Source organism: Elaeis guineensis, chromosome 15, assembly GCF_000442705.2.
Source record: "Elaeis guineensis isolate ETL-2024a chromosome 15, EG11, whole genome shotgun sequence".
Classification (NCBI taxonomy): domain Eukaryota; kingdom Viridiplantae; phylum Streptophyta; class Magnoliopsida; order Arecales; family Arecaceae; genus Elaeis; species Elaeis guineensis.
The window spans coordinates 69075348-69102689 of NC_026007.2; the positions used below are offsets into that span (position 1 = coordinate 69075348).

Below are 27342 nucleotides of genomic sequence, written 5' to 3' on the forward strand. Positions count from 1 at the left end.
TTTAAAAAAAAAAAAAAAAGAAAACCGCATTCCATGCTGTGGAGAAGAAAACGTGGTGCTCTTTGGTTCTTCCAGGTGCACCATGACTTTTTCCTTGGTGGCCAAACTCAGACCACTTCATGCCCTTGAATCCTATTGGCATCACATGGAGCTATACCTCCTAAAGGTTGTTCATCATGTGCCTTGCTTGATTATCTATTGTATTTGTATCCATGCAATCAAACCCACTTGATGGGTTGGGCTGGTTAGCTTTGAATCATGATGAAAAGTACATGAGTACCATCTTCTATCCATCAAGTTTTATTTTCTCCTGTAATTTTTTAATCCTATTTTTATAAATTTGAGTCATTAATAATTTGTATCAAAATTTAGTAAATAAAATGATGGTTAATTTTAATATTTATCAATTTTTTAATATTTTTATTTTATGATTGATCCGATTAGGTCAGCATCAGTTGCATGTTGCCTTGCCTCGTAACTGCAATACTTATTTTTGCAAATAAGACTGATAATTGAATTATATCAAATGAAATATAAATCAAATCAAATATCTATCAAACAAAAATTGATCCGGCTAAACAGATCAAAAATTAATATCCAAACATAATATTTTATTTAATAAGATAACCAGATTCGTATAATTTTTTTAGTAAATATATTAAATTAAATTAAATAAACTAAATATATTATATAAATTTTAAATAAATTAAATAAATTTTAAATAAATTAAACAAATTTTGTGTGGACTAAACGAGTTGAATCATAAATCACTGTAAAAATTAAATCAATCAAAATAGGTTGAATGGGTCAGGGATCTAAATCTGAAACTAATTATTTAAATGGTCCAAACATCCGGACCTATTCATGTCAAATTTTGACCCCTTAAAGCAAGTCTACTGTGGATTGATCTTAAATTGTCACTTGTCATTGGAAGTGACTTTCAATAGTGTAAAATCACACATTTTGAAGTCATGAAAGAACCCTTGGACCACAGAGGCAGCAAAAATGCTCATTTTAAGGAAGAGATTTTTTACTTAGAAGTCTCTCATTCAGAAAATACCTAGAAATCACCCCCTGCCTAATATTGAAAAGTAGAAAAAAAAAATTATTTTTAAAAAAGTGGGGCAAAATAAATAAAAGGGGGAGGGAGGGAGGTGGGAGTGGGAGGGGTGGAGACAAAGGGCCGAGTCGTAGCCCCAACAGACCGACGCGAAGCTCTCCACATTTTGGGCGAAGTCCGCAGAGAAGAATTCGAAGGACGAAGAGGGGGGAGAGAGAGAATAAGAGAAAACAGAGGATTTGGGATAAAAAATTTGGCGAAGTAAACGGGAAGATTTTGTTCCCAATCGACCAGCTTTCCTCCCAATCTTGCTGTAAGTTTTTAGAATTTTTTTTTCTCGTTTTTTTCTCCCATTTTTGAGCTTCCGAGGTCGAGATCTCAATCCATTCCAGCTAGGGAAGGGTGAGAAGAAGAAAAATGTTATTATTATTTTTTTGGTGGGTTTGCTGATTTTTGTCTATTGGTATGGGTTTTTTAGTGGCAGATCCTTGAAGATGTTGCGATCGGTCGTGGAGGAATGAGGTGTTGTTGTCTGTCATTTTTGGGTGGAAATTGGGAGGTCTGATGCTGGGAACTCGTCGTTCTAGGTTTTTATTTGCTCCAAGTTTGCTGTTTTCCGGTGCCGGCGTTGTTGTTTTGGTTTTCGGATTTTTTTTTTTTCTTTTTCCTTTTCGTTCCTTTTATTCTCAGCTGCAAATCCTTCGCTAGATCAATTTTAATGGAAATTTCCGTTTTTGTTAGAGGGGAACCGCGATTTAGCTGTTCTGATTGGTGAATCTTTCAAAAGGCATTGGATGATTCCATTTTGATGGTTTTTCCTGTTCCAATCTGTGAATTTGGTCTACAATCAATTACTTGTAGACCACTTCTTAGGGGAAGATTTCTTTTTGTCCCCTTTGTCAAACTGGTTTTGGTTCATTTTAGTATGGCTGAATAAGAGATTTGATTTGGTTGCTACCACTGATAATTCTTTTCCTTTTGCCCGTCCATATTGTGGGATTTGTAGCTTTGGGAGCTAGAAAGATCGATTTCAGTGACTTTTTTCGACCGGTGATTGGATTGGTGATCTCAAGCTTCAATCTTGTTGTGTCTCTGGAGACATGTTGGAGGGCCAGTCCTGTTTGATCTCGAGGGCATTGCCTAGCTCCTGTGAGCAAGAATCCAAGTGGCTATATATTACCTACCAGCTCCTTGAGATTGCGAACAACAAACGCACCCCGGCTATGGAACCAGGGGAGCAGGATGAACCTATGAAGAGTAAAAGGACAAAGTCACCGAATCCTCAAGGTCCTTTCCTTATCAAGGAACTGGCGTCCCTTCTGAATGAATCTGATTGTCAGGGCCATGGTGGTGGGGAGCACTCTGATTCAAATTCTCTTATCAGTGCAGTTGGCCGAGACAACTCTATAAACTGTCTTCTTCGTTGTTCTCGATCTGATTATGGTGCCCTTGCATCTCTCAACCGAAGCTTTCGCTCCCTGATCCGGAGTGGTGAGCTTTACAAGCTACGGCGGCAATCTGGGATCTCCGAGCACTGGGTGTACTTCTCCTGCAGTGTCCTTGAGTGGGTTGCATATGACCCCTACCGTGAACGCTGGATCAACTTACCTAGGATGCCCCACAACGATTGCTTTATGTATGCAGATAAGGAGTCACTCGCAGTGGGCACCGAGCTTCTTGTTTTCGGCAAGGAGATTATGTCTCATATAGTACTGAGATACAGCATTCTAACAAATTCATGGTCTCCTGGTGTAGAGATGAACTCCCCTAGGTGTTTATTTGGATCTGCTAGTCTTGGGGAGAAGGCTATTGTAGCTGGTGGTACTGATGCTCAGGGTACCATATTGAACTCTGCAGAGCTCTATAATGCTGAAACGCAAATATGGGAAACTCTTCCGAACATGAATAAGCCAAGGAAGATGTGTTCAGGTGTCTTTATGGATAAGAAATTCTATGTGGTTGGTGGCATGGCAAGCAACACAGAGTTGCTGACATGTGGTGAAGAGTATGATTTGGAGAAAGGCGTCTGGAGGGTCATCCCAAACATGTCCTCGGGGCTCAATGGTGTGGCAGGTGCACCTCCACTTGTCGCAGTAGTTAACAATGAATTGTATGCTGCGGATTATGGAGAAAAGGAGGTGAGGAAATATGATAAGGAGAATAACTCATGGATTACTCTTGGTAGATTGCCTGAGAGGCCGGATTCAATGAATGGATGGGGTCTTGCATTTCGGGCATGTGGTGAACGACTCATAGTCATTGGTGGAGCAAGGGCGATGGGAGGAGGGACTATTGAGCTAAATTCATGGATACCAAAAGAGGGCCCGCCAGAGTGGAACCTCATTGCAAGCAAACACTTAGGAAGCTTTGTGTATAATTGTGCTGTGATGGGTTGCTGATTTATTGTGATGCCACACGGATCCCACATCTCCTTTCCTGATGGAAGGATGTGCAAAATTGGTTTGTTGGAGGGCATAAAATAGTGATTCTGCCTAATGGGTAATCTCCACCTTTTTGAGATTTCAGATTTTACCCAAGATTCAATAGAACAATATCTTCTGTTTAACTCCGAAATTTCTCTTGTTTTCCAGTTTTACCCCTCATTTAATTTGCAGTAGAAGAATTTAAAATTTCTGCCCATTTTCTCTTAAGCATTGGAGTTCTTAGTGGTTTGGGATCATGCAATATATTGAAACATTAATAATATCTTGTAGCCAAATATTCCTAAACTGCCTTTCATGTTTTTTTAGCTTCCTTGTGCCTTCATGTAATTTCATTATGGCATCCTATGCTTGAGGAAAATAAAATTGGTGTCCGGTTTTGTTGTGTCCTTGCTACTATGCATAGTTCCATTGCAATTTCTTTCAATCAACATTAGTTAAATAATTCCTACGATTGTTTTGTAATGTTTGTTTGTTCAGTTGCTTATATTTGTCTTCAGCTAATGCATTTCCATTTTGGCAATATTGTCGAATATTATATAGTTACTGGCATTTAGTTTGTCTAAAAATAGATTTGGATGATTTCATTTCTTTTCTCCACTCTCACATAGTAGTTTTGTTAATTGTCTTTTTTTAATATGCCACTGAGTCATTCAGTGTCATCAAGGAAGATAAGTAGTTAAACTGTCCTGCTATATAGTTAAATTCCACAAACCCCCCTTGGGCCCCACCTCCACCGTATTATTAGTGCTTCTCCGGTAGACTGGCTAGTCATGGTTGACTAGTTGAGGTGAAGTGAGTTGTGTTCCAATCACAATCCGAATTTCTAAGGGTTTGTGGTTTGGATGTCTACACTCATCTGAACTTATCTTTTCTACTATGTTGGCTGTCCAGCTCTGACGTTATATCAATTTGTAATTTACTTAAATTGGAGATTTTAATTGAATGTGTTGTGCAATATTAAGGTTTACTTTTATTGTACCTGTTGCATTTGTGAATCAAAAAACAGTGTTGCAAAATTTTCATTTAAAGTCAGAATTCTTGGGTGGAACATTTCGATTTCAGTTTTTAATCAAACAGTTTTCCTTCTAGTTAGATTTCCAATCTATTATTAAAGGAGCCTATGGTATTACAAACAATCAATGCTCTACAAAAGAACCTGCCAGAGGTAAGTCCACTCAGAATGGTAAGATACACAGCAAGATACACAGAGGGTTAATGCAGTACTTCTACTTATGACGGGGTTTGGTACACCATCATTGTTCGATGTCTAAGGCTTCATACAAAATTATATAGTTTGCAAAGATATATAAGGGCAATTCCACAACCTGCACAAAAAAAAGCAGCTAAATATTATTATTATTAAACTTGACAAATATCTGTTGTATAAGGCTTTAGTGCTGGTGTTTGATTTTTTTTTCTTTTTTTCTTTTTTCATTCCTGTCGGCTCATCTGGAGAAGGAAATATATCATGGACTCCACATGTAAAGTTTCATTCTCTTATCTGATAGGGGTGGTTGTGGTCTTCTTGCTGTTGTGTTCTATCATAGCAAAAAAAGCTAGGAGATTGTTTCCTGTGACATTTCATGTAGGATATAGGTTAGATTGATTTTTACATGTCATGATTAGACTAATTTGCTTTCTCATTATTTTCCTTTATAGCAAGTACAAAAGTGCCTTTTGTGAGATCTTTTTTCCCCCCAAAAAATGGAGTAAACTTTGAAGTTGATCCAAGTGAGAAGTGGTGCCTGAGAAATGATTGGGTTGTTATTGTCCTGTTCAACAATGATCAAAAGGACAGGGAAGAAGATGTGTAGATCTAAGAATATCTAGAGGAAGCTGTCAAATTCAATGTGTGCCAGTTGAGGATGTTATCAAAATGATTGGTGTAGACGAACTTTCAAAGTTGACTGTCTGTATACAGATTAAAATAATAAAACTTGTTATGGTCTCAATCAGCATTTCTTGGGCATGAAGACAAGTCAGTTTCTGGGATGTGTTAGAGATTTTGACTTGATTTGAGCTTGATTTAAATAGAAGAAATTTCTTTCTTCCATCATTTTCCTTCATGGCTGTAACTGTTTCAAGGCATCTTTGAAAGTTCTCATTTTGATTGTTCTCTTGTCTCTCCATCTGCAACTACTGAAAAGAAAATGCTTAAATTGCCACGTTATGAAAATACATTTTGACAGCTTAACTCATTCTTTTCTAAAAGGGAACTTGTTTAAAATTTTATTTGTCCATTTCAAACAATTGCTTACTTTAGCAGTTACCTTACTAAGTCATACTGCAATTCAAAGAAATGCAATCTGTTTGAATTCTTTCTTAAGTGATGTGTACCAAATGTCGTTAATTTGAAAATGACTGTGGACTTGAGGACCATATTAGAAATTGATGTATCGTGAACTGTAAGTTTCAGCTGTGTTAAATGTTTTGTACTGATCCCAAGAAACGGCTAATTTTTGAATGAAAAGTTCTGCAATCTGATAACAGAAACAACCTGAAAGTTATCTGCATTCACAAATTGCTGCACTGATTTGTTGTTGTTATTCAGCAGGTTCACCTTGCACATTTAATTATTTCATCGCTTGTCTGAGGAAACATGGCTTTTGTTTCACCGCTGCTATATTAATGAAGTTGCTTTTCTTGGGATCTTAAAAATTTGGATGATGGAGAAGGGGAAAGAGAAGAGGTTGGGTTTATGTTTGGTTTGTCCATTGCTTGAGTTAGTTCGATGCTTGTTAAATCTGTTCCACTTTTTTTATGGTGGTCATTTCTTGACATGAATCCCCACAGGGATGTTGAGCGTCTGAGTCCATGGTAATCAAAATTGCATCTGTTTGCTTATTGGAATTAAAACATTTTTCTTTGTCACCTGTAATTGAACTTCGATTTAACATTTTTCTTTATCACCTCTAATGGAGCTTCGATTTTGTGCCTTACAGTGAAGCTCAAGCACCTAGTTTTTACTATTTCTTAGTCATTTGGCATCATTCTTAAATAGTTGAGTGAAACAGATTTTCTTTGTAGAAGCTTTTGATGGGGTCGGTGGCATCTCTTCGGGATATTTTTCTCTGAAACACTGCCCGATGTCTTGAGAACCTGTAGGTAGTGTCACAACAGTTAGTTTTTATGCAAGCTTTCTAAATGGGATTAGATTCATGGTTTGAGCTTGATCTTTGATGGATTTGTTGTTGGTATATTTTTTTCCCTTTCATTTGCATAGAACTTTAAGAACTGGGGAAGCACCTCCATCAAAAATTTCAGGCTGGTCCACTTTGGTCATAAAGACCAATTTTCGTTGCTTTCCTTCTGGCTTAGTTCTGATATCGTGGAGTCCATGGTAATGTAATTGCAGGATATTATTGCAGTGGAGGGAAAAGATTGCCCTCCTGACAAGTGTCAGCCTTGATTGACGATTCTCTTAAAAAGGTCACTCAGCTTTCGGCTCGTTTTATTTGAAGTTGGGTTACTGTATCGTGGAGGAAAAAAAAATTGAGACAGACTTTTTTTTATGGAAGAGAAGAAAGAGTAGACTGTTCAGCTAAGTGACCAGAGCATTTTGCAAAGTCTTAGACTAACCATGCATTGGATTTTGCTACGGTGTTCTAAAATTCTTTTTAATTATTTTATTATTTATTTTTTTCTAGCTATCTATTTTAAGATGGACAATATTAATCTATTTATCAGCAATTAGTTTTAATTGACTATGCGCATGATATGATAAATAATTCCAAATTTAGATATAATTCGCAAACTAAAAGTTGGTAGGACATTTTGGAAGTTGCGCTCCGACACTTTCTCCTTTCTTCTTCCTCCTTCCTAATAGAGCATCAATCATCTCTTTCCACTAGGGGTCGACATGTGGCGGTAGGGATGCGAGCGATGGAGGAGGAGGAAGGAGGGCAGTATGTGGCTATGGAAAGGTGAGTGGTAAAGGAGGAAGGGAGCACTGTATCCAAGCGGTGGAAGAAGAAAGGGGATGGGGAAGTGAATGGCAGGAGGAGAGTGTCGGCGGTATGGAGGCATGCGACTGTGGCGGCGGGTCCGAGCAGCGGAGAGGTGGAATGGAGGAAGAAGAGAAGGAGGAAATAAGGTGGCGATGGGCCCAAGTGGCAAATAGGTGGGCAGAGGAGGATGATGGGAGGCGGCATCCGGCAGTGGGGAGGTAGGTGGTAACGAGGAGAAGCTATGAAGGAGGAGGATTAAAAATAATAAAATATTATTTAAAAAAATAATAAAATATAAAAATAATGGTAAGATAATATCTTAAATGTCTTTTATAATAAAATATTATAATATTGTGAAAAAATACTGTAGCAAATGATGGATTACCTTTTATAACTTTATTTTTTGGTGATTGCTACTTTCCTTTCCAACAAGGGATGGTAATCGAAGTACTTTGACAATGCTGCTGCTCCTGGCTTTTTGTGATGATCAAATTATACAAAAATATGTTATCCATTTTTTCTCTTTTGTCGGAATGACTGAGAAGCATTAGCTAACTTACGTACGTGAGTATAAGCTTTGGGTTTGAGATGTATCACATTGGTTTAGGATCAGTTATCAATTAACCAGCGACATAAATTTAGGGCATGAGATGAGGCCTAGGAATGTATTTTAAAATAGCAGGTGAGTCTTGAGCAAAATTATATTTCAGCTGATATTGACATATTACTTGACACTTTTTGGTGAGAGAAAGACGTGTTACGTGATACTTGAAATGGTTTATTATCCCTCTATAAGTGGGATGTACTTCTGTGGATGTCAGGTATGTTTATCTCATCTCATGAGATGAACAGCATTGTTGATTGAGTTGCAAATTATATCCCTGAGCATTTTGCTGATGTCCTTTCGAGATATTTTTGTTTGTTGATTTTTTGGATTGTATTTATATTCATACCATATGAACATTCCACCTTCCCAAAAAAAAAAAAAAAAAATTGATTGCTGCTCAAGTAACTCTAGGTCTACATCTAGAGTGTTTATCAAAAATTTTGGGTTTTTTTTTTTTTTTTTGATATAAAAAATTTTGGGTTATCCAATCCAACAAGAAGCCACTTTATCTTTGCTAGCGAGTCAATGAAATGTTAGGTGCAACCTCAGAAAACATGAGACATATCAATATCTTTCAACATCCTCTTCTGACCTATAACAGTGCGCGTTACTGTAAGGGGCAGTTGCACAACTATTGGCAAATTCCTTCTCATGGCTGGCGTCTTTTTGAAGTCCGCGACACTTGACAACCATAGCCTGTGATATTAGATTTTGGGTATTTTAACAAACAAGGTAATCAATATAAGAAAATAAAAATTAAAAAAGAAAAGAGAAGAACAGAGAGGTGCATCTAATGAGTGATGAGTTTACACCTACTGTGGCTTTTGAGACCTGGCCGGACCTCGGCGCCGATCCGACGAGATCCTTGGAGTGGTCAACCTGTCTGTTATCCTGCTCGGAGGAGTCGGCTTAGGGTTGCTGCAGAGCATCAAGGTGATGAAGGGATAGCGGAATGTGTGTTTGAATGGTGGCTCTGATGTTGGATTCAACTCGAACAACAAATGTAGGAGAAATCCACTCGTTGAAGTGTATCTGATGGAGAAATGTCCGCTGCTTAAATCAGACTCAGCTTTCGAGGATTAGTGAAAATGTTATGAGAGTGGCAGAATGTCAGCTGAATGGGATTGAAAACTTACACAGAGATCTTATCTTTAGGGCTCTGGGTATGGTTTATATAGACGAGGGTGGACACCTATCCTCAAGCAAGTCGGATACATGTCTGCTTGTTTTGGTAATGATCATACATCCCCATCTCACCCGCATAGATTGTTTGCACATCATGCAATTAAGAAAACTATTCACAATTGTGGTTGAGCTCTCGTCAGTTACGGGAGAGTTTAACATTTAAAGCACTCTCCATGCATCGGCAACATAGGGGGCTCTTATTGGTTGGCTTGTGATCGGAGCTTCTGTTGATCAATCGTCTATGTGGCCCGTTCCAAGATATATCAGTTATCTTTTTGTAAAATATGATCTGCATGCATAAAAGCATATTCTTGGTTACTATTTACTTAGACCAAAAAATATTTTTAAAATAGAATATTGGTTGTTATAACAGCCATTTTTGCCATTCCAATAACAAATATATATATATATATATATATATATATATATATATATATATATATATATATATATATATGTGTGTGTGTGTGGGGGGGGGGGGGTAGATTTGGATAAGGTCAATCAGATTTAGCTATCAGATCAAAATTAGATAATGAGGATTCTACATCGATGATCTAAATAATTAGATATGATCGACTACCTCAAAATTGTTTGTACACTAAAAATTATATGATTTGAAAATCTCTAGTCTATACATCAAATGGTCAAAAAAATATATCTAATTCAATTTTATTTAAACTGTTCAATTTTTGACTACTTGATGCATAAACCAGGAATATCTAAATCATATGATTTTTTATGTATAAGTAGTTTTGAGATAGTAGATAATATTCAATGACTTGTATTATTGATGCAGAACTCTTATTATAGAATTTTAATTTAATCGAATCTGAGTGCAAATTCGATTGATCTGATTTTAATATAATATATATATATATATATATATATATAATAAAGTCGAATAAAATTTATTGATGCCATTGTACCCAATCCCTTTGAGAGGTTATCAAAATAGTTCAATCACGGAATCATCCATACATTGTTTTCTGTACACTTAGCTTTCAAATATTGTTCATCAGAGAAATTAAAAAAATAAAATAAAAATTAAAATGGAAGAAGGGAGAAAAGAAAATAAAAGGCATAATTAAAGCACCACCGATCACCAGCCATGGTCGGCGGTACCATGGGAATCATCTACGATTGGAGAGATCCGTACGTCCCCAGCCGGGGACCATGGAGCGGTGTTGAGGGGCACAAATGGGCCCTCTGGAGCACGGAAAGCGAGGCCCCTCTTCCGCTGGTCCCCCACCTAGGCCTGCCTCTCATTGGCTCGATCGAGAGGACCACGAGAAAGGTGCAGCACGCAGCGGTACCGCCAGAACGGAACCCCTCTCCCTCGAGAAATTATCGCATGCACCCGGTGCAAGTGAATCAGGGCAAATCCTGGGTCATTTGGACGGTGGCGAGCGCGCAAATCGGTGAAATAGAAAGGGTAGCGTGGCATGTTATCCACCGTGGGATTTGCACGGTCCAATTGCACCTGACGCATGCAATGCGGAGGCCGCTCTCCTTATCCCTCTCTCCAAGTTCTTCACTGTTCCCGTTTCGCGCCTCCTGTCTGTCGTAAACCGGCTACGGTGTCCAGCTCGTGCATCTCATATAATCATGCGAGCCTATTTGTACTCGTTGCCTTTCTCTTTTGTCTTTTGGTCTCCTTCGTACCTCATGGACCACTTACTAATCGGATACCTTCTTTTAGATGATTGTGCCGCGTTAACTATGGCATATTTTATATATAAGATATTTGTATGATACAGATTTGAATAAAATTGAATAGATTTGTATTTAGATATGATTAGATCAAAATTAAATAATGAAGATCCTATATTAATGATCTAAATCATTTGATGTTATCTACTATCTCAAAATTAATGGTACATCAAAAATTATATGATTTGAAGATTTCTATCTTATACATGATCAAAAAATATATTTATTTCGATTTTATTTAGATTATTTAATTTTTGACTATTTGATACATCGGTTAGAGATTGTCAAATCATATATTTTTTTATATGCAAATAATTTTGAGGTAGTAGATCATATTTAATTATTTGAATCATTGATGTAAGATTTCTATTATAGAGTTTTAACCTAACTAGCTTTAAGTCTAAATCCGATCGATCTGATTCTAATCTAACGCTCTCTCTTTCTGTATGTATATATAAACCATATGAGATTTTCAGCAAGATTTGCGAAATTTGAGATATCAGGCATATCGGTGAACGATCAATATTGAGATGAATGAAGAACTCAGTTTATTCCCAATGAGGTGGGGGATGAATTCTATATTTTTCAACATCTTGGTTGATTTTTCAGAATCAGGATATCGAACTCTTGGGATTTTTTGACATACTTTCGTGGCATTTGATTGATGAGCCTTTATGTCTTGATTGTGATTTTCTTTTCGTAGCCTTGGCAATGGCAAACAGTATGCATGAGATATATTTCAGGAGTTTGCTTGTAGCACTATTTTATTGATGCTGTGGCAGGGTGGGGCATCTGTTATCCACCTAATGAACCCAGGGCTCTAATAGATTTGGATAGTTGGGCTGATGAGCAGGCCTCATCACATTCACGTCTAGCCATCAAGTTTGGAACAAATCTAGGAGGCAATGGAGCTTTTTAGTCATAATGAGCTGATTATTGAGGCCTTATGAGTTATAATTATCCAAGATTACTTGGAGATGCATCATCCATAACTCGAATTTGTGTAGATTTGATGTTGGCTTGCGGAATAATGTCTAGGATAGCCTAAGATCAAGTTGCACAAGCTACCCAACCTGAAAAGAAAAAAAAAAAAGGGCAGCTTGAATGGACATGAACATGCGAAGCTTGAATTTTAAACTAGTGAGGTTTGAAAACCTCATATTGGGCCAGACAGAAAGTTTAGATGCTAGGTGTTGCAGTCAAGAGCTCAACACGTGATATATTATCCATTTTAACATACGGTCCATAACCCAGGGGCTATATAGGTCATTTTGGACTTCACAGTTTTACCCCTTAAAAGGCGCCTCACGTAGGAAGGATGGTTCCTTTCTATATAAACCAGATTTTTTCTTAATTCCAACCAATGTGGGACTAATGATGTCATTACTTTTACACCACAACATAGCTTCCCAAGTCAAGGAGCAATCTGTATACTCTACAAATTCTGTCTGTATACTCCCATAAAGTGGTATAGGCGAAAGGAGCCCCATAGTCCATGGAGGGTAATGCCCTCCTTCTAGCATTAATATTGCAGTCAAGAGTTTATGGTTTGGCACGTAAGGTATTATTTGCTTTAGCTTACGGCCCATAGCTTGGAGATTGTATGGACCATTTTGGGCCTCACGGTTTTATCTCTTAAAAAATATTTCATGTGGGAAGAATGATCCCTTCCTATGTAAACCAAATTCGTCCTTGACTTCAATCAACATGGAGCTTCAATCAATATGGGACTAATAATATCTTTTCTTCGATACCACAATATTAGGCTTCAATTGACCCTAACTCCACCTTGGCCAATTGATTCAAATCAAAAACCTCTGATTGCTAAAAAAAAGGAAATGTGACCACCAGGATGAGTTACAGTTCACATTTGTCTCTCTCTTTTTTTTTTTTTTTTTGAAAAGATGGCAGGTCTCGATATCCAAAAATATGTCTAGCAATAGCAGCAAACAGAAGAGATTAAAAATGAGAGGGCAATGGATTGCCATCTTCAGAAGAGCAATTCTCCAACTAGTGCGACAAGCTAACCAATCACCTGGTTGATTCCCTTGTTTGATGGACAGAGAACTCTGAGATGGATGGAGCCAAATTTCTGATGGCTTGAAGCAGGGGATGTTGGAGCTTTGTTGAATCTATGCAGGCTTTTATCCACTAAGTTACAATCATACACTCAAAAGCCTACTAGAGTGGCCTTTGATTAGAAAGCCAGCACCAGCAGTAGTATCCATTAATGAGCCATTGAAATTAACTTTCACCGCTCCAAGGTGGGGGGTAACCAATAAGACGAAGGGTGTTAACACACCTATTGGTATGCTCGTGCCTCCCATCGAAATTAACTTCAACTGATCCAAGGTGGGGTATAACCAAGATGGGTAGATTCACACCCATTGATACCTACAATTTCTGGTAAAAGCCATCCACAGTAACAATGGTCAGCTCAAAATAGCCTATGGTGCATTACCTTCTAATTTACATGATCTACGGATTAAGTTCACTTTAATATTATCTGTAATAATTTAGGATCTTATCTAAAAAAATTTAATCGGAAGATATTATTTGGAATCATCATTCTTGTACACTCGGTATAAATACCAAAATCTTCTCAGCATACATCTAATATGGAACTAAATACTCGCCCGAATGAGTCATCATGTATCTCATTGTCTATATTGAGCAACAATATCCTCTATTTCGGTGGTATATTGGAGCTGATCAACATTCAGAGGTATGATCTCTTTATATCTGGGGATAGTAGAATTCAAGGGACTCTTCTAAAGATCCACACTATTGCCATCTCCAATTATCCATCGGACCTATGTTTAAAAGATGGACATGGTGGTGTGATGTAGATAGATTGATATTCTACCCTGATTGGTAGCAATAATTGATCGTAATATCCTTTAGGTTCCTACAACCTCTAGGAGAAGCCATGCGCAAAAGCAAACAATCCTCAGCAAGTAAGAGATGAGAAACATTTGTCCCATAATGATGTGGTTCATATACTCTTGCAGTCATTTTGTCACTGCTGCACAAGATATCATGAGAGATACTACACATAAGAATGGAGATAAGAGGCATTGATGAACATTTGAATTAGGTTACTAGAGGCACTAAATATTGTAATAATTGATGTTATTTTATAAGAATTTGATGTTCTCTAATCTTTTTTACAGGTAATTGAGAGTTTAGATTCATATAATTTCAATTAGACTCAAATCGGAGGTAATCAGCTCCCATTCAAATATAAATGCGATATAAAGATCGAGGATCAAGAAGCAACCTCTCTAATCAAAGATCCAGATTAGAAGATAAATGGAATCAAGTGTGAACATGACTAATCATCCAATAGAGGAGAAGCAAGATGCTCCATTTAATGGCTCATATTTCAGACCCCATCTCATGAAACCCAAGAAGCATGGCACCACATTTCTAGCCATCACATAATATACCGCCCCAACTTATTTTTAGCGTGGATTTTCACATGAAGAAAGGAAGAAGTGCCGCCCCATCTCAAATCTCCATACCCACACCCTTTCTTTCTTACATGTTAAAAGCCCTTACGCCCTTCTTTTTATTTCACACCCTTTCTCCCATCTTTCTTACACGTCTCAACAAAGTTCTTTATGCCTCTCTTCTATTATCACATGCTAAAAAGAAGCCCTTCACACCTAAAAACTCTCTAAACCCTAAAAGCCCTATCTCCCACTCTATAAATAAGATCCCAAGGCCTCCATCTTGGATCATCTCAGCCTTTTCTATACCACCACCCTCTTCCAAATAGCCTCTAATCAACCCCCACGCTATAGCCTCTCATCTCTCACTTTTTTCTATCTAAAAATTCTAGAACCGCAGTCCTATCCCTCTGGCGCTATCACCCATCCTTCTGCCACTTTCTATCACCTTCCAGCTACTACCCAAGAGTCTCCTCAGCTCCAGAATGTCAGCGAGCAAAAGTTCCATAGCCAACTAATTTTCTGTCTTGAAAAATTCTTAAAGTACTTGTTACAGGCAGTGTTTTTCTTGATTTATTTTTTGCACTTCTCTTTTCTATGAAATCAAGATTTGATTTCAATTCTATATCTTTTTATGTGTCATTTATTTAAAATCATATTTAGAATAGTTTATACTCTTAGAACGATCCGTGATCTATGGGTACGATTCGTACTCTTGGGATAGATTATCTTTAAGTACGATTCCTTTTACCTTATATGCATCTCATCTTGACTAGCCTATACTCCAGAGGGACACACCATGATCCAATGGGTACAGACCGTGCTCTCATCAGGTAGATTATATCTTGATAGATGGCATACAAACTAATTGCATAGTAGGAGAGTATTAACTATCTGCCAAGTAATCAGGCAAAATCCTGAGATATCTCTCTCTTGCTCTTATTTCACTTTTCTGTTAGTGTATACTTTACTTACTTTTGTTCGAATTATTCTAGTTAAACAATTGATTTATATTTTTCTTTCTAATCTGAAGTACTTGAACATAATTTGGCCCATAATTTCTGTGGATACAAACCTGACTCATTACTATCTATATTGTTTTGAGTTAGTAATTTATTTTTGATGCGTACGACAACGATCAAACATTTTCAATGTAAGACGATAGTGGTAGCACCATCAATAATAACAGCAAAGGAAGTTTCATGGATACAACCCTCAATCCAAGAGATGAATCGGTGATTGAACCCAAAATGCTGAAGTATGGCATAAAGAAATCCCAAAGCTGATATCTGTTTATGAGAGATGTAAATAAGGAATGCAGCGACAGGTTGCATATACTGTTCTCATTGTTCAACCTAGATACCTATATGAACATGGTTGTGGTGCAAAACTATACTAACTTCATTGCTTACCAGATCTCTTAGAATTTCTCAAAACCTGAACTCTAAAAGTCTATGATTGGACTCATTCAACCTCTACCTACGGTAGGAACCTGGGACTCCTTATTGGACATTGGATATCCATGAGAAGAAGAGTTAAGGGGGTGTTTGGTTCGTAATCGGAGTCAAAATAGGAATGAAAATCGGAATGGCTTGGAATTGAAATCGGAATAACCAAATCCTCCGAAGTGTTTGGTTTGTGACCGAAATCGAAATTGAAATTGAAATAGAAAATTAAATCTATAGAGAAGAGTAGGGATTGAGTTCTATATAGATTAAGCCATTCTCATTCTATCTCGGAATCGAAATGGGAATGAGACTCCTTCCAATCAAAGGGTTGGAATAGGAGTCACCCATTCTGATTCTAATTCCAAACCCCCACTCCCTCCAACTAAACACCCCCAAGAGAAGATGCAATTCAGATCCGCTGGAAAGTCGAAATTTTTTTGAGAATTAGTAGGAGAATCCCAGCCAAAATTGAGGTTAGGATGGAACTCAAACCTAGCTCATTGATACCAGCTTCCAAAGAGCTCACCAATTGCACTGTTTGGCACTCTTCTACAACATGGAATCTATTTTTCACTTTAATGAAGTAAACAAGGTGATCTTGTCCAATCTACATGAGGAAACAAGTGGCTGGGGCTAAAAAAAGCTGATAAATATTCCTAAATTTTAAAAATCCTGAAGAGAAAGCCAAGTGTTGCACATATATTTTTCTTCTTGATTTCCAAATGTGCCATAAAGTAATTTGATGAGCACAATGCCAGAAAGGGGGAGCTGAAACATTTTCCTCTCAAGATCCTTCCTTTTTTGACCCCTGCATTCATAAGAACTCTATGAAACTCCTCGGTTTCATTGTAAGGAACCTTCCCACATCGGAGAAGATTCACAACCATCTTTAAAGGTATCACTCTTCCACTCCTTTTCAAAAAATGAAAAAGAGTACATAAATCAAAGAAGAGTTAATTTTGCAATCCTATATTAAACAATAGATTTTGGTGATGTTCTTTCCTCTTGATTAAATTCATTCATATTTTCATGCATGTATAACACTAATCTATCTCAATGTATATGATTAAAAAAGCTTCAATTATACATGATCACATCATCCATGATTTTAATGTTGGTGATATTCTATATACAGAGTCCTTACTCTGCTTGAGTTTTCACATGCAATGCGCTTGTCAAATCTAGTTATTTTCATAGTAATATGGCCATGTGGGCAGGATTTGGGGCATTGCTACATATTTTATTCTTAAATTATTACTCTGATCATTAAATTAATACAGTAATTTACAAATAGGTAGATTGTATCAATTGTACCTCATCTATTGCCAAGCTAATTATATTTTTAGAAATAATTACAAAAACACCTCTTAAAGTTTGGCTCATTTACACTTAGACCTCAAAAATTTAAAAAACTGCAAACTAATCCCAAAACTTTAAAATCGTTGCAAAGTGGCCTAACCATCTATTTGGATTCTAACACCATTAATAAAATAAAAAAAAGATGAAAATATTTTTGTCTCCAAGAGATTGTCTTTTATCATTTATCTACTTGCACGAGTCTCAAAGTGCCCCTTCTATTATCATTTATTCATTTGCACAGATTTTAATGCATCACATTCTTTGTCATTTATTTGCCAGCGTGGATCTTAAAATACTCATGTCTCAATTATCGATTTGCATGCACAAATCTTAAAGAGCTTGATTTTATCATCCTTTCACCTACACAGATGGCAAAGCACTCAATCTGTGATTCATTTGTTGGTACAGATCTAAAAGTGTTGCATCTACAATCCATTCATCTGCATAGATCTCAAAGCATGAAGTCTCTTATCATTCATTCACCTATACAAATCTCAAAGTACTTTATCCTTTATCATCCATCTACTTGCATAGATTTTAAAACATCCCATCCTTAGTTATTTATCAACCTATACAAATCTTAAAACATCCTGTCCTCTATCATCCATTCATTTACATAAATCTTGAAATGATCTATCCTCTATCATCCATCCATCTATACAGATTTCAAAACATTTCATCTTCTATCATCTATTTACTTGCACAAATCTTGAAGCACTCCAATCTTTTGTCACTCATTTGCTTATATGGATTTCGAAGTATTTCATCCTTTGTTATTCATTTATTTGCAAAAATCTCAAAATAGTCCATCTTCAATCATCCATCTTTTTACATATATCTCAAAATACTTCATCCTCTATCATCCATCCACCTACATAGATTTTAAAGTACTTAATCTTTTGTTATGTTTTGTCTACACAGATCTCAAAGTGCTCCATATACTATCATTATATGCTTGCACAAATCTTAAAATCACTTCATCTTTTGTCATTCATCTACCTACACAAATCTCAAAGTGTACTCCATCCTCTATTATTTATTCATTTATATAAATTTTAAAATACTTTAAATTTTATCATCCATCCACTTATATAGATCTTAAAAAATGAGTGATTTATTCGCTGGCATAGATCTCAAAGTACTACTTTTCTTCTTTTCTTTTAATTATCGTCAAAACAAGAGCTTCTTGCTATATTAATGGGAAGGATAATTTGAAAATTTTATAAAAGTTAATATATCAAATGACCTTCATGTCATAATGTTTTGCAATGGAGGACTTTGCAATGATTTTAATGTTTGGGTTCTATCTCTAATATTTTAGATGTTTGAGGTTCAAAGACAAATGAACAAAATTTTAAGGGAAATTTTTTCTATTTTTATGCTGGACCAGCGAAATGAACGGTGATCTCGCAGGTGATCTAAGCACTTTCCCAATCAATAACATCACGGCAGCATTAAAACCCAAATCTAAAGGGAATCACTGAACGGACGGCTCGGATCGGCACACATCTCACGTCTGTCTGGCATCGCAGCACTCGTCTCCCCGACTCGTCCACCTTACCAGCTCTTCTCTTTCCTCCGATCGAGACGAAAACCTAACCCTAGAAGTCGCCGCTGCGGCCTCCGAGCGTGAGATTGATGATCTGAGGGGGAGCATGAAGGGGGCCGTGCCGCTCCTGCCCCACCCGTCCGACCTCTCCGCCGCTCTCCGCCGCTTCCTCGCTGAGCGGCTCCGCGCCGAGGACGACCTCTCTCGGGCCCCCGACCTCGAGGTGGAGCTGCGGGGCCGGTGCTCGGATCTCGAGGCGTCCCTGTCGGATCTGGGATGCCGGTTCTCGGAGAGCATCGCCGCCTTCGCTTTCCGATCGGAGGAGTTTGGCGGCCGCCTCGGCGAAGTCCGTGCGGGATTAATCGGTCTCCGGTCGTCCATTGCCGGGCCATCAGTAGGTAGTCCATTCCATTCTCTCGCTTCAGATTGGCAGAATTAGTGTTTTCTTTTCTTTTTTCTTTTTTTGGTTTGTTCACTGTGGGGATCGGAACGGTTACAAGAAGGGAGGAGCCAGCAGATCCATGCAGAGGAGCTGCCAGCGCTTGCGAAGGAGGTGGCGCGAGTGGAAACAGTTCGAGCTTATGCTGGTAAGTTAATAAGGCAAAGTTCCATTGGAAAATGTATGAGAACTGGCTTCAAATTGGATTTTTTTTTATTTTTTGATTCGTATTCTTTGTATGCTTAAGATGTAGAAAATGAAAACTTATGTTGGAATTTGTGTTATGCACAAGAAATTAATTGATATTTGAAGGGAAAAAGTCTTGATGATTGTGATGATGATAATGGGAATGATAGATGGCTTCAGACATTAAGAATCGATGGAAGGTAGGAAATTTACGTAATTGCAAGGATAACTACTCAGTTGTTAATATAATCTGGTCAAGTGAATTGACTTCAATGGGCTAAATCTGAATTTTAGGATCAAACACATGATAACAAACACCTTTATATAATCTAAATACACTATTTGAGCAGGTGATATGACAAGCTTAGAATTTTATATCTAAAGCATGAGCTTCACCAGGCATGAAATTGAGGGAGAAAACCAGGAAAAAAGGAATATCCCGAGATTATTAAATCTAGTGAAGTTCTAGGAAAGCAGGTAACATTTAAAAAGTTGGGATAGGTTAGCTTCTGGATGCACTGAGCACCTATGCATGCAAATGTAGGCAAGAGAATGGGGACGAAGATAAGTGAGTGGGGATTTTAGCAACTGCTGGTTGGCAAGTTGAAGGGAAGAAGGAAGTGGGAAATAAAAGCGAAAGAAGCTTGTGTGGGTCGGTTCATTTCAACTAAAAGGATAAAATGTGTGGGAGAGGTGACGAAATGAGGGTGGGGGGTAAGCAAAATATCTATTCAATTAAAGGGGAGGGAGAGAAATGAGGGAGCAGGTGGGAGGATTAGAACATCTTCTTAAGAAGTGCCTTTCTCTCTTTCTAACCACCTCTTTCTTTGCCTTTATTTTTTTTTTGCCCCCAACATTTGGCCCCTTAAGTCCCAAAGCATCAATCCAAACTATACGACAGATGGTTGCGACTAAATATAGTAAAGGCATGTGCTTTCTTTTTTGCCTAGGTATTTTGCTAGACATAGAGAAGTTGCACCTTTTGAGTTCCTAAGTAAAGCTATCTCACCTTTGGTAGGTGAGTCATGAAGTTGATGCCTTGATGCTTCTTCAGGAAAATTGAATAGAATTTTCTATTTTCATGTTTTCCTCTCTTTGTCATCTTACACATTCCATTTTCAGTTGTTCTCTTTATAAAGACCATATAGGTAGAGCCTTAGATTGCATGTTAACAAGGAATTAGCATTAGGGGTAGCAATGAGTCGGGTATTGGTCCAGTTGTCCAATATCCGTACCCGTCTTGTCAGGAAAAAAATCATATCCATACCCGCCCTATACCCGTCTTGGGTCGGGCTCTAAGGATGAGTCGGATCCGGGAGGGTATACCTGAATCGGTTTCCTTCTTTGTTCTCCATCTCCTCCACCGCCCCATCCTCAAACCCTACAAAATATCATGCTTCCACCAAGATTAAGCTCTCAAAACCTCAAGGGACCAACTCACACCACCACAACTTGCACAAAATCCCATGTGCTCGAGAAAAAATCCCAACCAGAACCTAAAAATCCCTTCGATCTCCCTAAGGTGCTTTCCTTCCCCACAGATCTCCGAAAAAGAGAATGAAATGAAAAGAAAAAGAAGCAAAAAGGGAAAAAAGATCAATCTATGTGGGAAAAGGTCTTACCTTTTATTTTTTTTAAATCTTTCCTTCGTTTTGGTTGATTTTTCCTATGTTTTCCCCTGGTGTTTTCTCTATTTTTTTTGGCCCTTAAGAGTCTCAATCAGGTAGGAGGCTTGGAGCGACCGAATTGGGAAGCTTAAATGATGGCTAGGGTTTTGTCGAAACCCTAGCTGCCGAGCCACCATCACTAGGGGTGGGGAGTAGGGATCCGCTGGCCATCACAGCACTGCTTGGGTGTCAAGGTGGCCAGGTCATCCGGGGGGGGGGGGGCGCAGGAAAAATTGCCGCCCCTACTTAGCATATCTCATATTATTGTAAGATTTGATATGTAATGATAGATGGTGCCATTCACTTGTTGGTGGTATTATTAGACTATGGCATAATCTATCATCTAGTTAGTTGATTAAATGAGAAATTTTTTTCAAATGATCCTCTTATATGCTTAAAGTTTAAACACAAAAATGTAAATACACACTCCATGCAAAGTACTCATATGATAGCTTTTGTAAGAATTCCTAAATTTGGATGTTTCACCTAAATTTTTTTATGATTTCTCGATATACATAAAGTAATCACTATCTCTATGTTGCATGTCTCTTTATGTCAAGCATTTTTAGATGTTCTTTTTCCTTAATTGCATTCCCATGAGCACAATATCTACTGCATCATGGTGTAAAGCATAGCCTTCTTGTCATTTTTTATGGGTTTTATAAGATTTTTGTATGCTAAGGTTTTCATCTTGGTTGAGATCTCAGTTTATATTAGTAACAGACACCCCCCAATATGACAGAAATTATTGCCCTCTATTATGTTGGTGTATATAAACTGATAAAGTTTGAGATATAGGCGAATATGATATCAATATATCAGCTGATATTTTCCCATTAGCTTTTTACTTAAATAGATATTTAATTAGTAAACCTAAAGACATGCCTTAAAGTAATTGCTAATATTAAATTTTCCATGTCAGTCAAGATTTTGATATCATGGTTCAAAAATTTGTGTCGAGATCTCAGAACATCTCGTATCATTCTAAATTTCCTCAGCTTTTATCTTTATTGAGATAAACCGAGATCTCAGTTCATGCCAGTCTCAGTCAGACACCCAGATGACTGATACCTTGGTTTTTGAAAACCTTGTTGTAAACACTTTATTCTATGCCAATTTTGGAAACAGTACTTTTGATTACCTTTTTAACCCTCCATTCACATAGAGCTTTTCTTTGTAACTTATGTATATCTCAAATTTTATGCACTTCTACCATTTGTTATATGGAAGCATAGAGCGCACAATTGAGACCTAATTGTGGGAAGGTTGCATATAAGACTCGTGCAATGGCACTTTCTCTGGGAGTTAAGATTGTTGCCATCTGATATGGTGCTTTCTGATCAACATGTGTTGCAATTAGGATTTCAAGGATTGAAATGGTAGTGGTTTTTTTAAATTAAAAAAAAATCTAATTTCAATTTTTAAGTTCTTTTTATTTTTAATGCATCATTTGATGTATAACAAAGATTTGATATCTATTCTTAGGTTTGAAGGACTTAGATGAACCAAGATGTGGCAGCTTAAGTTAGTACATGCCACATGTCCAAGTTAATAATTTGTCTAGCCCATAGTTGTTCGGGCCTTCTTAAAATATTTGGTAGGGTTTGGGTAGATATGTATTGATCCTGGATCAGGATTAGGTCAAGATAGAGCTACACCAATTTTTGGTTGGGTTGCTCTTGAAACTCATTCGTAACTTGGTTGACATGTTACAACCTTGGTTGTCTCTTGACTGGACTTATTAAAAAATACCCTTACTCTGAGGTCTGACCTGCTATATTGAAGATACAACAGAGGTTTCTTATGTACTTATGGTATAACCTGGACAACTGTACATCATATTTCACCTTATGAGATCAAACTACAGATATATAACAATTATATGCACTCAAGAAATTGTAGAATTGCATCTTGATTAAATAATAAATAGTTTACATGCCATGTGAAAGCTGTTTGATGGTCTTGCAGAGAGGCTATGAGGTACTGAACTTCAAATGGATAGCTCTAGGTTTTGTAAATTTTACCCTGGGCATCAATGGATGTAAATTCTGCCTAACGTATTTGGCTTATACGGAAGAATGCACTCTGGACTGTGGAACTATTCCGGATGGGCATTATTGTGAGAATCCCAATAACAAGAATTGAGACTGAGTTGAGTTGGAAATGCCTGTAGTCTGTACTTCTATTTAATCTCTTTAACAAAGATCATGGAAGTTTTGCATCCGTTGTATAACTTGAGTTGATTATTGCATTTATAAGTTCTTACAATTTTATAATCAGTGCTTTTATGTGAAAAAAAATAAAAATTCAAATTTGCCTGTAATTAAAGTTCTAGCTGATAATATCACTAATTTGTTTTCCATTCATCATGTTGATGAAGTATTGACTGGATTTTTTTAAAAAATTTAACAGAGACTGCATTAAAGCTCGACAGTCTGATTGGTGATGTTGAAGATGCAGTTTCTTCTTCTGTGACAGTGAAACTTAGATCTCCTCATGCAGTTAACTCAAAGGTGAGAGATTCATGTTCTAGAATAGGGAGGGGTATGCTCTTCCAAATTTTAAGCTGCTAAACCTTCTTCACTTTATTTTCTTTTTTTTTTTTGCCTTTTAATTCATACTGTAGGAAATTCGCCTGAGGGTCATCAACTCTCTCAAGCAAATAGAGGATATCTTAATGTCTGTTATAAAAACAAGGTCTCAATGGGCTCATCTTGTCTCAGCCGTAGATCACAGAGTCGACCGAGCTTTAGCTGTTCTTCGACCTCAAACAATTGCTGATCATCGATCTCTTTTAGCATCCCTTGGGTGGCCTCCTCTGCTTAGCAGTTCAAATTTTGCAAATCCAGAGACAGGAAAATCAGCTGAGTCTGGCAATCCTCTTATCTCAATGAAGGGGGAATTGAAGGGAAAGTACTGTGAGAGTTTCCTTTCCCTATGCAATTTGCAGGAGTTGCAGAGACGGAGAAAATCTCGACAATTGGAAGGACATAATTTGGACATTGCATTGCATCAACCATTGTGGGTCATAGAAGAGCTAGTGAATCCAATATCCATCACATGGGAACGCCATTTCTCAAAGTGGGTTGAGAAGCCTGAGTTCATTTTTGCACTTGTTTATAAGATTACAAGGGATTTTGTAGATTCAATGGATGAGATATTGCAACCGCTGGTAGACAAGGCCAAACTTGTAGGTTACAGTTGCAGAGAGGAGTGGATTTCAGCAATGGTGACTGCATTATCTACTTATTTGTCGAAAGAAATATTTCCTAAATATGTTGATCTTCTACAGGAAGGCAATTCAAGTGATGTTTCATCACAGGCTAGAATCTCATGGCTTCATCTTGTTGACTTAATGATTTCTTTTGATAAACGAATGCAGTCCTTGATCACAAATGCAGGACTACTGCTATCTCTTAAGGAAGATGAGAGTTTGCAGAGGGTCTCAATTCTGTGTGTCTTTTGTGATCGTCCAGACTGGCTTGAGATATGGTCGGAGATTGAGCTCGAGGAAATGCTAAATAAGTTGAAACCGGTGATGCAGGATGAGAAAAACTGGAAAACAAGGATTGAAGGGGCAATTCTGATGTCTGGGTCAGAAGATTACAGATCTCCTGCAGTTTCTGGTGCTGTTCTCCAAGCTCTATCTTTGCTGATTGATAGGTCCCGGCCATTGCCAAGCATTTCTCTTAGAGCAAGGTTTGTGAGATTGGCTGGAGCTCCACTTGTGCGGGAATTTCTTGATCGCTTGCTTCACAGGTGCCAGGAAGCTGAGGGTCTCACTGCTTTGGCTGATGATGATGCTATACTCAGGGTTTCCCAATCCATCAATGCAGCTCGATATGCTGAATCTAAACTGACAGAATGGTGCGAGGATGTATTCTTTCTTGAAATGGAAGCTCTATCCACTGAGGATACCAGTGGAGGATGTATTTTTGAGGAGGAGATGAGCAGTTTGAAAGAGTTCAGAACAGAATGGGTTGAGAAAATCTCAACTGTCATTCTAAGGGGATTCGATGTGCGCTGCCGTGACTATTTTAAAAATAAGAAGCAGTGGCAGGAGAAGACTGAAGGACTGGCTGTATCTAGGACCTTTATTGGTGCTCTGGACTATCTCGAAGGGAAGATCTCCAAACTTGAGGAGAGTTTAAATGCGATGGATTTTGTTGCAGTGTGGAGAGGTCTTGCTGGTGGTGTGGATCAACTGATTTTAAGTGGAGTTTTCATGAGCAATGCGAAGTTTCACAACAGTGGTGTTGAGAGACTTGGTGTTGACTTGGAGGTCTTGTTCCGGGTGTTTGCTGCATGGTGTTTGAGGCCTGAAGGCTTTTTCCCAAGGCTGTATGAGGGTCTGAGGCTGTTAAACATGGAGGAGAGACAACTCAAGGATGAGATGTCAAGGGCAAAGGAGAGATGGTTGAGGGAGAACGGTGTTAGGCATCTAACAGTATCAGAGGCAGAAAAAATAGTGAAGAATAGGGTCTTTGTGGGATGATTTTTTTTTTTTTTTATTTTTCACAAAAAAAGATGGAGGAAGTAAGATGCTTCCTGTGGGATTACATCATTCATTCAGTAAGAGCAGAATAAACGGACAGCAGTGTTATAAGTTTGAAATGTTCGGCTGGGAGGTTGGTGTATATGGGTCTATGGTTTCCCAAGTATGACTCTTCTTCTAATTCTTTTTTCAAATTTTTAAATTTATGAGCTTGATGTCATTTTGTTTATTTTGTAGAATCTAGCAACCCAAAACCAAACATTAGACAGCATATGACAACCAAAACGACACATTGACAGCACATGACAACCCAACCAGGTGACTGAGAAGCAGAACCAAACAAACACAGCCAGCACGGATAAGGTTATCAGCATCTGCTGTCGGATTCCTGGTCGAATCCACCGTCAAGGGATACTGGTATGTGCTGTCAAAGACTAGCTAAGATGGTATTTGGACATCAACAAATGCAGTCTTTTGCGTGTTACCCAGGAAAAAAAAAAATAAAAGGCGGTCATTTATGCCTCTCTCTGCCTGCCTTCATGGGCTTTTGTCACTTGGTTGTGCTGCAAGCAAACCACAGAGTATCAGAGCATCCACTTGGACTAGTTGTTTATCAAATCCTTTGAAACAAATAACCTCTTGTGTACATTTTGCTATCAGTTATTACTGAAAATTAAGGTTTCTAGATGTCGTTCCCTTGGGTGGTCTTTTATTACATGTTTACTGGAATCAATGTTCTTTCACTTGCATAGCATATGCTCTCTGATTTATCGATGTTAAGATGAGATGTGGAGTCTATGTAAGAGGAGAATGATATTTAGAGGATTATAGTATGGTATGTTTGGTTGGGAAAAGTTAAGCCTCTGGAGATAAGTAATTTTCATTTCAGGAGTTTCAATCCCTATCCTCTAATATTGAAATTTTATTTTCACATCAATTCTGATTTTGGTCACAAAATAAATATATTAAAAAAATATGATCATCCAAATTTTTACTTCGATCTATTTTGATTTTGATTGCGAATCGAACCGAACACCCCAGTCAAGAGGGGAAAAAAATTGGAAAAAGCAATGGCAAGGGGGACTGAGGCCATGCATCTAGATTTGAGTAGGAAATTTTGAGCTGACAAATCGGGACAACTTTATAATTTCCATCTCGCAGCGGTGCAATAATGCTGGCCATGTACCCAAGTCGTAAAAATGTGCACTCAAGTTGCAGACCATGTCACTGTTCTTGGTACGGGATAATTAATGGAAAAAAAAAAAAAACCAATAAATTATAGACTACAGCATTTGTGGTGCATTCATTGGATGTACAAAGCGGAAAACATCCAGTTGCAGCCTTCTGTCGGGTCAAATGTTTGACATTGTATCACATTATGCCAAGTCTGGGCTGGATATCACTCACCTAAGATAATATAAAAGAATAAATTCAACAAAAAAAAAAAAAAAAAAATTTCTAAGAAAGCTATGTTTTAGAGCCGCCACGATGACCGTCGTGCAGGCTGGATAAATTTTTTTTAAAAAAAAGGGGCATGATACGGAGGACATGAGCACGTGACCACCGGCGCCGGAGTCCCCTAGTGGCACAAGTTGGATCCGTAGGGCGAGAGGTCCCCATCCTCGGTCCACGGTGGTCCCTCCTGGTGCCCAAGATGAGTGCCGTCCTGATGCGATCATGTGGCCGACAACTTGTGGCAGTGTCGACATCGCCCGGACGCTCTGCAAGGAGAAAGGAAAGGATCATTTTGGGTTCAGAAGTCATCGAGGGAGCAGGAATCGGCTGAGATCCCCT

At 37.9% G+C, this 27342-nt stretch overlaps 2 protein-coding genes across 12 annotated transcripts; both read left to right on the forward strand.

Moving 5' to 3' along the window:
• The first annotated feature begins 1158 nt into the window (after positions 1-1158).
• LOC105058343 (F-box/kelch-repeat protein SKIP11) lies at positions 1159-6631 on the forward strand. Of its 7 annotated transcripts, none has more exons than XR_012137144.1 (3): positions 1159-1373; positions 1539-3559; positions 6056-6631. XR_012137144.1 is itself a non-coding variant. In XM_029268427.2 (3 exons), exon 3 carries the CDS (start codon positions 2161-2163, stop codon positions 3457-3459), a length of 1299 nt encoding a protein of 432 aa, XP_029124260.1. In that variant the 5' UTR covers positions 1159-1373; positions 1539-1647; positions 1802-2160; the 3' UTR covers positions 3460-3892. The 7 variants fall into 7 exon arrangements, 5 of the variants coding, with proteins under 5 accessions (XP_029124260.1, XP_010939539.1, XP_010939538.1 ...); XR_834111.4 differs by lacking the exon at positions 6056-6631 and adding an exon at positions 5164-5976; XM_029268427.2 differs by lacking the exon at positions 6056-6631 and having other exon boundaries at positions 1539-1647; positions 1802-3892.
• Positions 6632-18689: 12058 nt separating this feature from the next.
• LOC105058342 (RINT1-like protein MAG2) lies at positions 18690-26235 on the forward strand. 5 transcript variants are annotated; one of them, XR_834110.4, is made up of 5 exons: positions 18690-19159; positions 19262-19348; positions 23466-23566; positions 23680-25711; positions 25786-26235. XR_834110.4 is itself a non-coding variant. In XM_010941229.4 (4 exons), the coding sequence occupies exons 1-4, from the start codon at positions 18868-18870 to the stop codon at positions 25546-25548; spliced, it is 2349 nt and encodes a 782-aa protein (XP_010939531.2). In that variant the 5' UTR covers positions 18690-18867; the 3' UTR covers positions 25549-26235. The 5 variants fall into 5 exon arrangements, 1 of the variants encoding a protein (XP_010939531.2); XR_002166182.3 differs by having other exon boundaries at positions 19265-19348; XR_012137124.1 differs by having other exon boundaries at positions 18873-19155.
• The last annotated feature ends 1107 nt before the right edge of the window (positions 26236-27342 follow it).

What these genes read in the sequence shown, in the direction of transcription:
- LOC105058343 (XM_010941234.4), top strand. Translation starts at nt 2,161, where the DNA reads ATGTTGGAGGGCCAGTCCTGTTTGATCTCGAGGGCATTGCCTAGCTCC.
- LOC105058342 (XM_010941229.4), top strand. Translation starts at nt 18,868, where the DNA reads ATGAAGGGGGCCGTGCCGCTCCTGCCCCACCCGTCCGACCTCTCCGCC. An exon ending in CATTGCCGGGCCATCAGTAG is followed by an intron (nt 19,160 to 19,261) that starts GTAGTCCATTCC and finishes AACGGTTACAAG; the next exon opens with AAGGGAGGAGCCAGCAGATC. An exon ending in AACAGTTCGAGCTTATGCTG is followed by an intron (nt 19,349 to 23,465) that starts GTAAGTTAATAA and finishes AAAATTTAACAG; the next exon opens with AGACTGCATTAAAGCTCGAC.